Consider the following 17248-nt stretch of genomic DNA (forward strand, 5'->3'; position numbering starts at 1 on the left):
GCCACATCTGGGGTAGGAATGCAGCAGCTGTTGAACAGCCACAGAGCGACACTCCTCACAGTGTAGAGCAGGATGTGAAGAAGACTCTCACTTCCATTCGAAAGCTCTGGGGGAGTTCACAGAAACAGACCATGCTGTTAACCTGAGCTGAACAGCAGCCAGGACACAATAGATTGGGTCTGCACTGCGGGTAACCAGACAACAGCTCTGCCATGAGGGATTTGTTCTGATTGACGGAGGGAGGGATGGGGCAGGGAGCCAGTCAAGCTTGGGGAACAAATTCCTTCTCCAGGACGCTTTGCTCCAGGATCTTAGAGCCCAGGCTCTACGGCCATTAATTCCTGCACCACCCAGCTGGAAGGGGAGGGCTGGGGAAGGTCTTTGCGCTCCACATGTCACAGGAGGACAGGGCAGAACGAACCATGTCACAGAATGAATCAGTTGCATCGCCTGGACTAGAACCCAGGAATCCTACCTGCCAGCTCTCTGCTCTAACCATTAGACCCCACTCCGCTCGCAGTCAGGATAGACCCCAGGAGTCCTGATTCCTAGACACACACAGACACACACACACACACGTTTCTCTAACCCAGTGGTTCCCAACCAGGGTCACGGGTGCCCCTGGGGGTACGCAGAGGTCTTCCAGGGGGTACACCAACAGGCTACACAAAAAGCTTTAGCGAAGTCAGGACAAACTAAAATGTCATACAGACAATGACTCGTTTATACTGCTCTGTATACTGTTGGGTGTGTTTTGTTATAGGATTATAGTCTGTTAAAATATGTGTATATTAAAGTCAATATGGGGTTTGTAAAGACAGAGCAGCAATCCAAGATGGCGTCTGAACGGCCATCTTGTGACCGCCATCTTGTTGTTTACGGTGATCATGGCCCAGTCATAACTGGATCCAACCGGCTTTTCCCGCCATTGGCAGCTCCCAGGACAATTTTACCTCAGACTGTTTCCACCCCGGCTGGGGCTGTACCATGTTTTCCCGCCGCTCCGTGCAGGAAGGGCCGGGACTGGCTGAGCAGTGGTACAGTCCCTTCCCTCCGGCCCTCCCCGCCCCCGGCAGCGCTGAAGGACGCCATTCCCGACGGGGCGCGACGGGCAGAGGCCGTTCGCTCCATTCGACCTGCCCCTGTTCCTGGGTGCAACACGGGGCCTGGCTGAGGGGGGCTGGGTGGAGGGGGGGCGAGGGGCCTGGCTGATGGGGGGAGGCTGGGTGGAGGGGGGACTTGCAGCTCAGTGGGGGGCCCTGACTGGAGTGGGCTGAGGCCCCACTACCCCAACCCAGTCCTCGCTTTAACCCTGCCCGAGGCCCCCGCCTCCCTCTGCGCCCCACGTGACCAGGTGGGGGTTCAGTGGGGACCTGCGTGGCCCTGTCACTGGTCGCCTGCCCATTGGTGCCCAGGCCCAGCCCTCGCAGCGCCAGAAGTGGGGGGCTGCGGCGTTCGGCCGTCTTCAGCCTTGCAGACATCGACCCGCCAGCACCCCAGTTGCTTTACACTGAAATCAGTCACTGGGGGGGGCTGGGCCCGTCCATCAGTGACACTGGGGGGGGCTGGGCCCGTCCACCAGTGACTGATTTCAGCGTCGCTAGGGGCTGTGGCCCAGTGTCACAGACACTCCCCAGAGCATGGCAGGGAGAGGCCAGGGCGTGCCCAAGGTCAGGAGCAGAGCCGGGGCAGAACCCAGGAGTCCTGACTCCAGCCCCACCCCGCACACAGCTGAGTCCCACTTCTACCCATAGGGCTCGAGGGGACGTGGCAAGAGGCAGAAATGGCCCCGTCCGGGGTGAAGGCGGTGGTGCGCAAGAGTGAGTGCGGAGCCGGGGGGTCTGAGTGCGGAGCCGGTTGGGGGCAGGGTCTGGTTGGGTGTGGGTCTGGGGGGGCAGGGCCCAGTTGGGGGGCCCTGGGAGGGGCGCTCCTGGGGGTGTCTCACCCTCGGGGAGGATTAGGAGTCAGTCGGAGCAGAGAGCTCCCCCCCGCCTGCCTGTCATACACCAGGAAGGGGAGGAGGCTATCTGCCCCACCCCCAAGGGCTGCCCCCTCCCATAGGAGCTGCACTTTGGGGGGCGTCATCGTCGTCATCTCTTTCCATCAGGATGACTCCCACCAGGGCCGGTGCAAGGATATTTTGTGCACTAGGCGAAACTTCCACCTTGCACCCCCCCCCGCCCTCCCCGACAACCTCTGAAAACTAGTAAAGTTAGCATTATAAACAGCCTGTCAGAATGGGTAACGGCTGCGCGCGAGGAGAAAAATGACGTCATAGCCGCCTTGTAACGTAGTGAAGCAGTACACTTCTGCCCGGCCCCAACACAGAGCTGGCGTAGGCTATAGCTGTAATGTAGGAGAGAGCAAGTTACACTTCAGAAGCCCAACCCACTTCTGTTACTTCAGAAGCCCAGATCCACTGCTGAATCTCCAGCCCAGGCTGCAGTGGACGGGGCCTGTGGCTAAATCCAGACCACAGACCTGGGGTTTAAAAGACTCTTGGAAAGTGGATTCAGTTCTGATGTTCCATGGTTGCCCCCAGAACTGGGACAGAGCAAAAGTGGCCCACAGTTCAGGATGGCCGGTGGTGCTAATAACCCTTAGCTCTTCTCTTAGCTTTTCCTCACTAAATCACACAATTAGGAGGGCCTGACACGTGACTTTTGAATACTTGGGGTGGGCCATACTGCCCTGGTTCAAGAGGGGTCTCTGAACAGGAATAGCAGGGGGCTGTGGGTCAGGAGTGAGGGGCATCTGCAGAGCCGTGGCAGGGTGGGGGGGAACCCAGGACTGGAATAGCTGCGGGTCAGGAGTGAGGAGCACCGGCGGAGCTGGGAGTGGGTGGTAGCCCAAGGCTGCGATAGCAGGGGGCTGCGGACAGGAGTGAGGGGCGCTGGCAGAGCTGGGAATCGGGGGGGAGCAAAGGGCTGGAATAGCAGAAGGCTGCGGACAAGAGTGAGGGGCATCTGCAGAGCCGTGAGGCGGGGAACCCAGGACTGCAATAGCTGCGGGTCAGGAGTGAGGCAGAGCTGGTGGGGGACAGACCAGAGCTGGCATAGCAGAGGGCTGTGGACAGGAGTGAGGGGCACTGGCAGAGCTGGGAATGGGGGGGAGGAAAGGGCTGGGATTGCAGGGGCTCCAGTCAGTAGTGAGGGGCACTGGCAGAGCTGGTGGGGGGAGCCCAGGGCTGGCGTGGGGAGCTGTAACTGCAGTTCAGGGTCAAAATGCCTGGGCGGAGTTGCGTGGAGAAAGCAGGTTCGTGTCTGCCTTCACCATGTCTGGGTCCAGGCTGTGCTGCCGGCCCCTTACCTTGCACTAGAGCTCCACGTGTCCCGGTGAACGGGGCGTCCGCATGCCACAGGTGTAAAGGAACTGCAGGAAAGCAGCAGGGAGGCCAGCGCGTCCTGGTGCAGAATAGCCCCTGGAGCCTCATTAGGACCGAGCAGCCAAGTCCTGATGGGCTAGAGGTGGGGTAGGGAGAGGCATTGCTTGAGTTATGGGGGAAACATAGTGTGTTGGGCAGTGCACTCACGCACACCAGCTACCAGGAGTGGGAGTGAGAGTGAGAGCACAGGTCAGGGTCGTGGGGCTATTGCCCTACGGGGCCAGCCAGAATCAGGTGCTTCGTAGGGGTAAAACAAACAGATGTATTATGGTAGCACCCAGGAGCCCCAGTCATGGACCAAGGCCCCATTTTGCAAGGCGTTGTACATTATTCATTAGGTGTATTACGGTAGTGCCCAGGAGCGCCAGTCATGGGTCAGGGTACCATTATGCTGGGCACAACAAAAAGATGGTGCTTGGCCCAAAGAGCTGACTATCTAATTGCTTAGCTGGGCCGTGGAAGGTGCCCAGGAGACAGGCCGGCAGTTCTCTGAGCGGGGCATGCCTTGGAGGGGTTCTATGTGCAGGACTCAGGATTTGAAGTCTTTGTTGTGTTGTTGTCCCCCACACACTGTAGAGGGTCCCTGGATCCCCTCCAGTCAAGAGGTGCTGGACAGGATCTGTTCTCTTGCTGCACGGGGCCAGATCCTTAGTTCAGCTGTGCTTGTATCCAGCCTGGCAGAAAGGAAGGGGGATCAGACCCATGGCCCATCTAGCCTGTCACCCCACCACGATCGCCGACTGGGGGCTCGGCTAGGAGCACATCGCTAGCTGGCCTGAAAGCAGCCTCTGAGCCACTTCCCCGAGGGGTCCTTCCACCAGCCAGTGGGTCCTGGCTCAGGCACAGCCGTCCCATCCGAGCCCCACCCCTGATCCTCATCTCTTTCACTCGCAGAGATCCTCAGCGTTGTCCTTCACAGCGTGAAGAAGGAAAGAGAATGGAAGGTAAGCAGGCCGAACCTGTTGCCCTGGTGTCCCCCTGGGGATATGCTGTATCCATATATCATGCTCCTCCCCCTCCAGCCTCTTGAGATTCATTAGGAACCTGAGCTTTTCCAGGCTGGATCAGATCCCTGCTCTGTCTAGCCCATCATCCGTCCCCAGCTAGGCTTGGGTATGTCTGCCTTCCCACTGCGCTGGATCAGACCCAGCTTGTCCAGCTAGCCCCATACCTCCCCCCCACACACACACCGGATCAGACCACTGGGACCAGTGAATCAGCCTGGGTGGGAGGAGGAGCAGGAGAGTGCCAAGCATGGGGGCAGTATGCACCATTGGGCAGGCAGGTTATTGAGCCCCCGGCATGGACTGGGCTGGGGGATGTGGAGCAGCGGGTTAGGTCGGTGCGGCAGAGGGAGCATTCGGCACGGCAGGAAGGTGGTGGAGATGTTGGGCCAATGGCCTACAGGGCTTTCCTGGGGGAACACGGAGACTCCCCTCGTTCCATTTCTCTGTGCCCTGATCCTGGTTCTGTCCGAGGGCTGGGGAGCGGATATCTGGTGGATCGGAGCAGGGGACTGGGAGCTAGGACTCCTGTTCTGTCCCTGCCTCTTGCACTCACCCTGTCACCTGGGCGAAGAGGCTGATCTCCTCCCGTCTAGGAGGATGGAACCATTCTGAATGGCCGGGTGTCCCAGGTTTGTCTCCTACATCTCGTACCAGCCACTCTGCTCGGAGCCGCTCTCCCTGTAGCTCCTCACGCAGTCCTTAGCACGGTCAGCTCAGCAAAGTGCAGGATTGGTACCGGCCCTGCTGCTCTGCTGTGAAAGGGCTGTGGAAGGGCTCTGCCATTAGCAGTCGCTCTGCTCCCTTGGCTGTGCCGTGGATGATGATGGTGGGCAGCTGGGCTCAGGGCAGTGACTAGTTCATCCGAAGTGGAGCGCTCCCCTCTCGCTACCCCAGGTGCTGATCATGGACCACCCCAGCACGCGCATCCTCTCATCATGCTGCACGATGTCCGACATCGTAGACGAAGGCATCACACGTGAGTGGCCCCTCCCTCCCGTCTGCTCCCCCCGCCAGGGCTCCCCTCCCCATTGGATACACCTCACAGTCAGGGAGTTGACTTGTCTACATTCACATTTGCATCTAGTTTCCCCGCTTTGCAGCCCCCTAGACGCCCTCCTTGCTATCGGTACCTTCCCAGCCAGGTCTAGTTCCCTTAGCCTGGCACTTTCAGCCCGTGGAGCCTCTTCACCGCTTTTCTCAGACTCCCGCTAACTCCTCGCTGCTCCTCCCCAATGCTGTGGGCAGGGTCCTGACTGGGGAGGGCGAATGCTGGCTCCCTGCTTTAGGGTGGAGGAGCCCTTGGGGTTGAGGGGCACAGAGCTGAGCCAGCACTCTAGCGGGGTGCCCCCAGCACAGTACAGAGGGCCATTCCTTCCCTGCTCCATACTGTGGCAGCATTGCAGCCCACGGCCCCACATCGAAGCGGCTGCTGCATTGTCGCCTCTGGAACGCCCCGGCCTGCTGCCAGCGAACATCACTGTGCCCCTTGGCTTCCCCTCCCCACATCCTGGTGGAGAGGGGCTGGGGCGGGTGGCTAGGACACACTGACCCGCGCCCAGTGTCTGCTCTCTCCTAGTTGTGGAAGATATTAACAAGTGCCGGGAGCCAATCCCCAGCCTGGAGGCCGTCTACCTGCTCAGCCCAGTGGAGGAGGTAGGAGCTCGGGCCTGGGGCAACTGGATGGGGAGCAGGGGAGACCCCGGGACAGCTCCTAGTGCTGCCTGGAGGTGGCGCTGTCCGGGGGGATGCGCAGCACAACGTCAGGATGGGAATGGGGCCAGTCAGGGCTCCCCAAGAGGCTGCTTCCCCAGAGCTGGGCTTCATGTTCTTTGCCACGTGAGGCACAGACTGTCCCCCAGACCTCTCCGCAGTGCAGTCCTGTGGGGGTTGGATGGGCAGATGCAGCAGGTGGAGAGAGGCGACCTCAGCTGAGACTCAAAGCGAAGGAGACTCGCTGAGGCAGAGGCTCAGGGAGCAGGGGCTGTTGGGGAGGAGGCTCCTGCATCTGCAGCAGCGAGGTGAGTGGAGGGAGACCAGGGGCAGGGGGCGCTGGCAGAGCAGGGTGAAGCCCAGAACCCACAGGGGCTGCCCGTGGAGGGAGCGCTGTAGGAGAGGACTGCGAGCTGGGGCTTGGGACAGGGCAGCCAGGTTCTCACCTGTCACAATGGCCGGTCGAGGGGTCTGAACAGGTTCCAAACACCCTGCCAGGCTAGCTGGCGTGGCGAAGCTGCAGGTGCCCAGCATGGCGCCCGGGAAGGGAGGGGTCCCTGATGGTAGTTGCCTGGGATTGCTGCTCGGCCGGCTGTTCGCTGGACACTGCTCAGAGCCCACTTAGTTCAGCAGCAAGGCAATGCCAGGCCTCATCTGTGGCCGGGCATGGACACTTCTGTGCCAGCAAGAGATGTGGCTGGGCCCTGAGGATGTCCCGGGCACATGGGCACAAGCCCTGCTCCAGGCAGGGAGGGAGCCCAGAGCCAGGGGATTGAAAACCAGCCCACCTCCCGATGGCATCATGCTAGGCCCTGAGTCCCCAGGGCCTGGGCATGGGCTGGGCCATTTGAGCAGCAGGGAGGGGCCTCGGCAGGTGCTGACAACCCCCCTCTCTCCGCTTTGCAGTCGGTGCAGGCTTTGATCAATGACTTCCAGGGCACCCCCACCTTCAACTACAAGGCAGCTCACGTCTTCTTCCTCAGCCGTGAGTATTGGGGGTCGGGGGATCCCCCAGCTGGGAGCCTGGACAGCGGCACACTGGAGCCTGTGGGTGGGGGGTCTCTCTCTGCCGGCAGGCCAGTGCGCAGCACCCTGATTATGCTCTGCCCTCCTGCAGGGGGATGCAGCCCCAGCAGGCCAGACTGAATGACCCCACCTATCCCTTCCCCCCCCTTCTCCCCCACGGGCCTGCCTCCAGCCAGCACGGCTCACAGACACCTGCAGCGTGTGCCCAGAAAGGCGGCCTCTTGCTACCATTCCCAGCATGCATTGCTCCATCAGTCCCAACTCGGTGGGGGGATGGGACACCACCAGAATACCCAGTGTGTCAGGGTCATATCTGCTTCTCCCCATTACAGCGGCAGGGGGAACCCAAGTCCCCTTCCTCCTTGTGCATCATCCTGAGTTGTACACTCCGGTCACTCAGCCCTGCAGGCGGGCTGAGGGCAGGGTGTGAGACAGGGGCTGCATCGGAGAGATTGTGGCTCCCCCTCGCTGCTGATGCTGCAGAAGGCGAGAACCCGGCATGACTCTGGTTCGGGGGGGCTGGACTCATCGTTGACTCCTGTGTGGCCCTGCTGGCTTGCCCAGGTTCCCCACAAGCGTGCAGCACTACTGCCCCTGCTGTGCCCGTCCTGGCCCCGTCCGTGGGGGCTGGCGCTGTGCTGGGGGTCCTGAGCCCTGTGCCTGTCACTCCCACCCACTGCCTTTGCCTTGCAGCCTGTCCTGAGCCTCTGTTCAAGGAGCTGAGGAAGTCACGGATCACCAAGGTCATCAAAACCCTCAAGGAGATCAACATGGCCTTCCTGCCCTATGAGAGCCAGGTGAGGGGTGGCCGGACTTTGGAGGAGCAGGTCCGCGGGGCGGATGGTGACGTACGACACCACACCCTTATTGTTTCATGTGGTTTGGCGGGGGAACCTTTCCCTTCTAGGGCCCCGGGTTTGACGCCAGCACAGGACAGCAGGAACTAGCTGGCTGCTCACACCCTGTGAGAGGTGGAATCGCTGGCTTGCACCTGGTGGGGATGGTAGATGTATGGGGGAGGAGGGCCCTGCCTCCCTGGCTTTACCAGCTCTTACTGATGGTTTATACTAGGCCTGCAAGACAGCCCGATACTCCACACGCCTGCCCTTTACCCAACCACCCCATCCCCTCCTTGTGTCATCAGTGGATTTCCCCCCTCCTGCCCCTGAGGGGCAGGACTGTGGTGTCAGCCCCATTGCATTGATGGGGAAACTGAGGCACAGAGAGACATGAGCCTGGGCTACACACAAAAGCTTTGTTGGTATGGGTTTGTTACAGGGACATGAGAGAAAAAATCCCCCCTGTAACTGATGCAGCTGTGGTGGCAGAGCCCCTGGGTAGATGCCGTTACGCTGGCAAAGAAGTCCTTTCGCCACTCTAGCTGATTTCATCTGGGGTACCGGTGCCAGCTGTGCCAAGAGAAGCTTTGGCTGGTATAAGCTGAGTGTCCGTCAGGAGGCTTTGCTGGCTCACCCGTCCCGTTGCGCCAGCAAACCCTTCATGGGCCGATACTGTTTATTGGTGTCCAAGCACGTTTGTCCCAATGGCTCGTTCTGTTTGGCCAGTGAAATAAGCGACAGCGGCAGACGCGCCTTGATGCTGGGTTTGCCCGTGGCTATGCTGGGGCTTTCGCCAGACTAGAAGTGTCGCCAAGCCCCCTCCCCCAACATTGAGGGCACCTGGGGGTCTGCAGCCAAGTAAGGACCTGAAGCTGGGGCATCTTCATCCCAGGCTGGTGCATGAATCTCTGGCTCGCTATCCCTCTACCACAACAGGAGTGGCACTGGCAAAGGGATCTCTCCCTCACTAGGGGCTCGCTACAGCTCCACCAGGCTGGCCTGATCCAACAGCGCATCTTAGGGGCGCGGTATGGAACACAGCTGGCCTGGCTGCAAGCAGTTGGCACCGGGGTCTGATCTCTGCTCTCCCCCGTCCCCAAGGTGTACTCCCTGGACAAGCCAAAGACCTTCCACAACTGGTTCAGCCCCTACTGCTTCTTCGAAAACAAGCAGCTGGAGATGCTGGCAGAGCAGATTGCCACATTGTGTGAAACCCTGGAGGAGTATCCAGCCATCCGCTACAGGAAGTGAGTGTGCCCAGGGGAAGGGGTACCCAGCTATCCCCTATAGGAAGTGAATGTGCCATGGGGAAGTACCCAGCCATCCTCTTCAGGAAGTGAGCGTGCCCAGAAGGAGAAGGGTACCTGGCCATCCGCTACAGGAAGTGAGTGTGCCCAGGGGGAGGGGTACCAGCTATCCCCTATAGGAAGTGAGTGAGCCATGGAGAAGTACCCAGCCATCCTTTACAGGAAGTGAGTGTGCCCAAAGGGCGAGGGTACCTGGTTACCTCCTACAGGAAGTGCGTGTGCCCCTCGAGGAGGAGCTGTTTCTGACCCACAGGGTTTGTCTTTGCTGCAGGGACCATGAAGATAACTTCCACTTGGCGCACGCTGTGCTGGCCAAACTCAAGGCGTTCAAGGCATACGAGCCCAGCATGGGAGAGGTGAGCGAGCTGTGTCGGCCACACCCTTGCCATGGGACAGAGCCACGGGGGAGCACATGAGAAGTAGAAGGAAGGAGGAGTGATTTAGAACCTGCTCGGAGATCCTGGCGGGGGGAGGGGTGGGGTCTAGACACCCTTGGAGATCCTGAGGGGTTGGCAGAATAATAGCATTCCCTGTGTGGCTGGACTAATGGCCCCAGCCCTTCTCTAACACTGGCTGTGGGCAGATCTCAAAGTGCTCTACAAAGGCTAGTGTCCTTATCCCCTCTGTATAGATGGGGAAACCGAGGCACCAACTGGGGAAGTGTGTGCCCAGCACAATCTCTCTGTTTATAAACAGGGCAGTTCGGTCAGAGAACTAAGCTTCGCACACAGAGCCTCTTCCACACCTGGACACTCCTGTCTGTGTGTGCTCCTACAGCCATCACCATGGTATCAGAATCTCACTAATGAATTCAGCCTCCCAGGGGAGGCAGGGTGGCCTGTGTTACAGATGGGAAACTGAGGCATACAGGGAGTCTGCCAGAGCAGGAATAGAACCCAGCTCTCCCGAGCCTTAGCCACAAGTCAGCCCTGGCCTGTGGGCTTCCCCTAGCTCCTGCCATCCCCGTCCCACCCCCAGCAGAGGGGAGCTACAAACCCACCCTGCCCTGGATTCTCACACGGGAAACCCAGTAGCTCCTACCCCCCTAGGAGAAGCAAAGTGATGTAAAATCCAAGGCCTGCCCAGATCTCTCCCTCCTGTTGCCTCTGCTCTTGCTTCCAGCCTTTGCTGAGCTGCTGGGAGACTGTGCACCTGTGACCAACTGGGAATGTTTGTAATATCTTTTATGAATCTGATGCGTGCCTCAGTTTCCCTATATATTTCCTGGCTTCTCTGGCAGGGGGTGAAGGGGAAGGATTCTCGGGGAAGGTAAGAGTCATGCCGGGGGTGGGGGGTGTCACCTCCCTGTCTTGGTGAAATGAAGAGAATCCAACACAGATCAGCCTGGGGGCCAGAAAGACCGTGCCGGCTCCAATGGCTCCTGGCTGGATGCTCCCAGCAGGGAATTGGAGCAGGGCCCCCAGCTCGAGAACACAGGGTTGGGAAGGTTTGAGCTGGGGGATGAGTGCGGGAAGCTGGGAGCTCTCGCCTGAGAACTGACCAAGGTCAGGCCGAGGCCTGGTCTACACGAGGCAATTGGGTCGGTGCCACTGCGTTGCTTGGGGGTATGGGAAAGGCGGAGTCACTGAAGCGGAGCAGCTGAAGTGGTTTACATGTAGACAGGCCCTGAGTGAGAGACCCAGAGCTGAAAACAGGTTTCTCTGCAGCTCGGCCAGGCTCTGGGCTGACCAGAACGGCCTCTTGCTTTAACCTTCAGTGGGCTGGGCTGCCCAGGCTGGGGTCCAGGTGCCTAAGAAACCCGACTGTTCTGGTCTCCAAAGCCACCCAGCCCGCAGTCCCGGCACCCTGGGGCCTTGTCTGCACTAGTCCCTCTTGCCTTGATGTTTCCCAGCTGCCAGCCCTGAGGGGTAGCTGGGACAGGCAGTGCTGTGGCACCCACCAGTGCACTAACCACCCCTCTGCTCTGGGCAGGGTGGGGTGACCCGGTGGTTACGCCAGCCCCCATCTGCACTCGGGGATCCCTCCAGCAGAGCCGAACTGGCAAAGGGTGTGAGCAAAGTCCCGTGGGGGGTGGGGGCGGGGGCTGAGCATAGCAACCCATCCAGGCTGGGTAGGGCTAGAGGGGAATGATGGTGCCAGCTCTGGGTTCATGTCCCTGCTCTGCCACAGACTCCCTGTGTGACCTTGGGTGAGTCACCCAGCCCCTCTGGGCCTCCATCCCCCTCTGCAATGCGGTGACAGCCCTGCCCAGCCCCACGTGCATGGGGGGGCAGGATGCAGCAATGATAGTGCTACAGTGGTGGGGGCCAGATACTCCTCCAAGAGAGGCGCTCCCCCGTCAGCCTCAACCCATTTACCCAGAGGCTGTGGAGACCTGTCAGGCGGATGGGTGGTGGCCGGTCAGACGTTCTGCTCCCGAGCGTGGCTGAAAATCGGGCCACGTACTGAGGTGGGACAGTTGGGATAGCATCAGGGGCTGTACGTCCCCACCCCACCCACTCCTGACTGTCTGTGCTACCCAGCAAAGAGCAGACGCAGCCCCCCCCTTGCCGAGGTGCTCCTGGGTGGGCTTGGGTTCCACTGGGGCTGCTGGAGCCGGTTTCAGAGCCCTCTGCCATGAGAGCGCAGGGCTGGTCTCCTATCGCCACCTGCTGCGCAAAGAGGGCAGTGCATGCTGATCAGGCAGGAAGCGGGGGCTGGGCCAGCCCCCCCATGATGTGGGTCTGAGATGCTGACCATTGGAGTGGTCTCTGTCCCACTGGATGCTGGGGGGCCACACAGGCTGGGACTGGGGAGCTAGAGCTTCATATGGGGTCCCAGCTCAGATGCAAGGTGGGGCATAGGGATAATGTCCTGTCGTCCCCCTCTGGGACCTTGTATCAAAGAGTCTCTGGGCCTGGTGTTGGTTCATGATAGACTAGCCAGGCCCTTCTGGTGTAGTTCCCCCCGTCCCCACACAGCATATGGAGCAGGGGGCAGTCAGGGAGCTGCCTTGTAAGGGGCATGCTCCCGTTGGTGGAGAGGCACGAGCAGAGAGCATGCTTGGGGGAGGGGGGCATTGCTATTTGCATGAGGGGCAGGTAGCCCGTCCCTGCAGGGGGCATTGCAGTGCAGCTGGTCAGGGCAGGACCCCAGGGCACGTCCCAGCTAGCTTGGGGGGTGTCTCTTGGCTTCCCCCTGGGGTTGGGGGCTGGGCCACAGAGAGGGTGGGTAGTGAAGTTTCAGGCCACCAGGGCCCATTGGATTGTGCCGTGTAAGCCAGGCCAGGAACCCTCTGCCAGAGCAGGAGGTGATGGGTTTCTCTCTCCTTTGCCCCAGGGCCCCGACAAAGCCCGTTCTCAGCTGCTGATCGTGGACCGGAGCTTCGACCTGGTGTCCCCACTGCTGCACGAGCTCACCTACCAGGCCATGGCCTACGACCTGCTCAGCATCGAGAAAGACACCTACAAGTAGGGCCTGGCTGCCAGTAGGGGGCGCCCCGCACCCCTCCTCAGGCGGGCTGGGGGGGATGTGGCCCAGGCACCTGCACTGCTCCGCAGCCCCCACGCTCGGGCGAGGGGTGCCGCAGCCTGACCCCATCTCCCCCCTGCAGGTACGAGACGATGGGCATCAGCGACTCGCAGGAGAAAGAGGCGCTGCTGGACGAAGACGACGAACTCTGGGTGCAGCTACGCCACATGCACATCGCTGACGTCTCCAAGTGAGCGCGCTCGGCCCTGCCCCCTGACGCACCCCTCCATGCCCCCCCATCCACTGGACATACCCCCCCGTGCCCCACCCAGGGCCAGGACCCATCCCCCCCCTGGACACACCACTCCGTGCCCCACCCAATGCCAGGACACCCCTGGACACACCCCTCTGTGCCCTGCCTAGTGCCGGGTCTTGCTACTCCCCCCCACCTTCGGCACACCTCTCCCCTCCCCACCCAATGCTGGGACCCCCTACCCCCACTTTGGCACAGCCCTCCCCTCCCCGCCCGCTGCCAGGACTCCCCCCTTGGACACACCTCTCCCACCCAGTGCCAGGACAGCCCACCCCGTTGACACACCCCTCCCCCTCTTTTCCAGTGCCGGGACTTCCCCCATCCTCCCCTTCAGACACACCCCTCCCCTTTCCTTCCCACCCAGTGCTGGAACCCCACTACCCCTTGGATACACTCCTCTCCCACCCAGTGCAGGGACACCCACCCCCCACAACACACCCCTCTCCTGCGCAGTGCCAGGGCCCCCCTCCCCCTCCCACCCAGTGCTGGAGCTTGTCCCTCAGACATACTCCTCTCTGAGTGCTGAGACCCCCTGGACCCAGCCCCTCTCCCCAAAGGACCCCTGAGCGCTCCCTTCCAGAGCCACTGTCCACATCTCCTCTTGGGGATCCCCCTGGACACTGTCTTCCCCCGATTCCAGGGTCTCCCCATGCACCTTACAGCTCCCTTGAGTGAGTCCCTCACCGACCTCCTGCTGGGCCTGCCGCTGCCCCCAGGCCCCCCCAGAAGGGCGCCAGGAGCCCCCAGATGTGCACTGAACTCTGCCTTGGGGTAACTTAGGAAGAGGGCCTCCCCCAGCCTGTCTGAGGCTCTTGAGGCAGAGAACCCTGGTGCCTGTGGGGCGGGGGCTCCATCCCCTGTAGCATAGGACAGGGTACCCCCTACCTCCAAGGCAGTGCCTGGCTCCGTCCTGACCCCTCTCCCTTCTGCAGGAAGGTGACGGAGCTGCTGCGCACCTTCTATGAGAGCAAGAGGATGACCACGGACAAGGTGCGGCAGGGGTTGGGGGGAGCGATTGGGGAGTTCAGGCCGGAGGGACAGGGGGACCCATCCCACTGCCACTGATGGGGAGGGGAGGCTTCCCTGCTGCCCCAGGAGGGGTTGGCGGGGGTGGGGGGGCTGTCCCATTGCTCCCAGGGTTTGCCTGTAAAGGGCTTAGAGGTGTATGTGGAGTCCCCTGCCCCCCAGCCAGAGCTCTGGAGCTCCCCACAGTGGGGGAGGGCAGAGGCCCATGGGGCGGGGTCAGACAGCAGGATCGGGACCGTGCAGGGAGAGCTGCAGGGAGCCAACGCTGGCATCTCCCTGGCCCGCTGCTGCTTTACACCTTGAGGGGCGCTCGGGTTGCGGGGCTCCCGTCTCGTTCCAGCTGGCCTGGAAAGGGCAGGTCTAACCTAAGCCGCAGCCACGCATGGCCTGAGTGACCCGCCCTGCTGCCTCTGCCCTGCAGGGGGCTCCAAGCGCTGGGAGCAGCCGGGATCTCACCACCGCCTCCCTCCAGGCCAACATCGAGGACCTGTCCCAGATCCTGAAGAAGATGCCCCAGTATCAGAAGGAGCTGAACAGGGTAACGGGGCTGGGCTTTTAGTGGGCAGGGGGCAGGCCATTCAGTGGGGCTGATGGGAGGGGCAGGGTGCTCTGTGGGGCTGGTGAGGGCCAGTAGGGACTCTCCTGGGGGGCAGGGCACTCTGTGGCACTCCACTTTACTGCCTGATGAGAGCTGCTGACCTGTCCCGTTGGGCAGAGCCATTTTCCCCCCAGGTGCTGTGTGGCACCATGGGCAGCAGCCTGCCTGTCAGTGCCCAGAGCTGCCACGTTAGCCCCACCAAGGGCAGCCCTTGGGTGAAGCCCGTGCCTTGCTGCTGCAGCTCTCGGGAGAGGGCCTTGGTGGGCTTCCAAACCAGCCTATTGGAGCCACTCCTGGTGCCACTGAGCCATGTGCCAACAGAAAGCTCCTGGCCACTGGCACAGGTACCCCGACACCTGCTGATCTCCAAGCCCCCAACCTCGTGGTGACTAACAGAGAAGCCGTGGGTGCAGGTGCTCTGGACCAGCCAGTGATACGGTAAACTCCCCCTGTGCCCCGGTCTCTCCCCGCAGTACTCCACGCATCTGAACCTGGCCGAGCACTGCATGCAGCACTTCAAAGGAACAGTGGAGAAGCTGTGCAGCTTGGAGCAGGTGGGTCTGTGGGCAGAGCCTGGCTTGGGGCAGAGTCTGGCTCATGGACTCAGCCCGGAGAGAGGGGTCTCAGAGCCGCAGGCTCGCTGGAGCCAGGGTCAGCCCCTCCATGCAGCACCAGGGGTGCAGAAGGAGGACATGGGGCTCGGGTTACTCCCTGGGGGCCAGTTGCTCACCCCAGAGGGAGCTGACCCCAGGGAGGAGGGGGGCCTGGCACGGGGTAGGCGAGCTGTGGGTCAGGGGGCCGTCACATCTCCCATCCTGCTGCGTGGGCGGGAGGAAGCAGAGTGGCCTGACCTGGGCCTTGTGTGTGCGCCCCCTTCCCCCTGCCCCCAGGACCTGGCTATGGGGACGGACGTGGACGGGAAGAAGATCAAGGACCCCAGGAAGATCATCTTGCCTGTCCTGCTGGACCCCAGCGTGCAGGCCTACGACAAGATCCGCATCATCCTGATCTACATCTTCCTGAAGAATGGTAATGCCACAGGCCTGCAGGGGGAGCACTGCGGGGCCTGCTGCTGCAGGGGGGTGCTCCTGGAGGTGGGGCCCAGGCCTGTGGGGCTGGTGGGGAATAGCACTGCTCAGACTGGCAAGCCCTCCTGCTATGCAGGGCGCCCCCCGGCCAGCCGCTTCCCAGGGCCTGTGTCCAGCCCGGCTTTACAGCCCTGTCTTCCCTCTGCCCACCTCTCGGTGCCTGCAAGCCTGCCAGTGCGCCACGCCCATGCTCCGATCTGGGGTCAGATCTGGTGGCCTTTGCTCCCTGCTACTGCCTTCCGAGCAGTGTCCGCCCTCCATGCTCCCCCAAGCCCGTTCTCTGCAGGGAGGGAGGGAGGATGGAGACACACACCCAGAGCAGCCCCCCAGCCCGTTCTCTGCAGGGAGGGGGGATGGAGAGACACACACCTGGAGCAGTCCCCCGGCCCATTCTCTGCAGGGAGGGGGGACTTCCCTCCCTTCCTGCAGGCTGTTCAGATACCATGTTGTGTCTCTGAGCCTCCTGCAACCAGTCCCCTGCCCACCCCTTGTGTCATCCCTGCAGCAGCTCCCTGCTTCTTGCTGCATCCAGCCCCTTCCCCAAACTCACCATGGCCTGGGGAACCTCCCTGACCCTGACACTTGGCACAATCCCTCTTCCCCCATCGGTTCCTATCCCATGCTGGCTCGGTGGGGCAGGGCCCTGCTCCGGGGCCCTTCCTGTAGCCCTGCTCAGGCACTCCCCTGTGCCCATTGCTCAGGCCAGGGTGCCCTCATGGGGCTCCTCTGGCTGCCTGGCTGCCCAGTTTCCTGGCCAGGGGGTGCTGTGGAGTTGCCAGGCCTCCCCGTCTGCACTAAGCAGCAGTAAATGGTTTGGGGGGGCAGGGGTGGGGCACGTTGCCCTCCCTCCAGCTCAAGGCCTCACAGCCTTTAAGAGCCAGGCCTCGGCTCTGACTCTGCACCTGACTGGCCGCAGAAGGGGGAGCCCAGATCAGGGGGATGGGGGCTCCCATTGCACTGCCAGGGGGAACTAGAGAGACCCCTGACCCCAGCGCCCGAGAGAACCTGTTGAGGGAGGAGCAGCAAGAACCTAAATTCGATCATTAACTCTGTGGGGTCCAGTGGGTTAGAGCAGATGGTGCTGGGAGCTAGGACTCCTGGGTTCTATCCTCAGCTCTGGGAGGGCAGTGGGGTCTAGTGGGTTAGAGGGGGGCTGAGAGCCAGGACTCCTGGGTTTACCCCCAGCTCTGAGAGGGGTGGGAAGAGCAGGATCTCAGGATTTGATCGGGGAACTAGGACTCCTGGGGCCACGGACTCGTGTGCCTGGGCTGTGGGTGCGTCCCGGGGTGCTAGCACTGACCTGTCTCTCCCCGTGAAGGTGTGGACAAGGAGAACTACTGGTGCTTATTACAAGTGAATTAACAGATTTCTTTGTATAAACACAACTGATTTCTCTCTCTTTCAGGAACTGGAGTTAGTGCTTGCTTTCAATTCAGTTGGCTTTTGCTGCAGTTATTTAAGAGCCCTTTTTATTATTTCAAGAGGCCCTTTGATTTCCTTAATTTCTATTTCAGCAGCTGGCTTCCTTTAGTCTGTGG

At 61.3% G+C, this 17248-nt stretch overlaps 1 protein-coding gene across 1 annotated transcript; it reads left to right on the forward strand.

Moving 5' to 3' along the window:
- Positions 1-1783: 1783 nt before the first annotated feature.
- Positions 1784-17067, forward strand: LOC142070219 (syntaxin-binding protein 2-like). The gene is made up of 15 exons (XM_075123766.1): positions 1784-1820; positions 4280-4329; positions 5287-5368; positions 5969-6045; positions 7009-7087; positions 7822-7925; positions 9069-9214; positions 9546-9630; positions 12554-12684; positions 12828-12935; positions 13931-13988; positions 14497-14562; positions 15096-15176; positions 15513-15716; positions 17029-17067. Exons 1-15 carry the CDS (start codon positions 1784-1786, stop codon positions 17065-17067), a joined length of 1347 nt encoding a protein of 448 aa, XP_074979867.1.
- The last annotated feature ends 181 nt before the right edge of the window (positions 17068-17248 follow it).

This window comes from Caretta caretta, chromosome 28 (assembly GCF_965140235.1).
Source record: "Caretta caretta isolate rCarCar2 chromosome 28, rCarCar1.hap1, whole genome shotgun sequence".
NCBI classification, from domain to species: Eukaryota; Metazoa; Chordata; order Testudines; family Cheloniidae; genus Caretta; species Caretta caretta.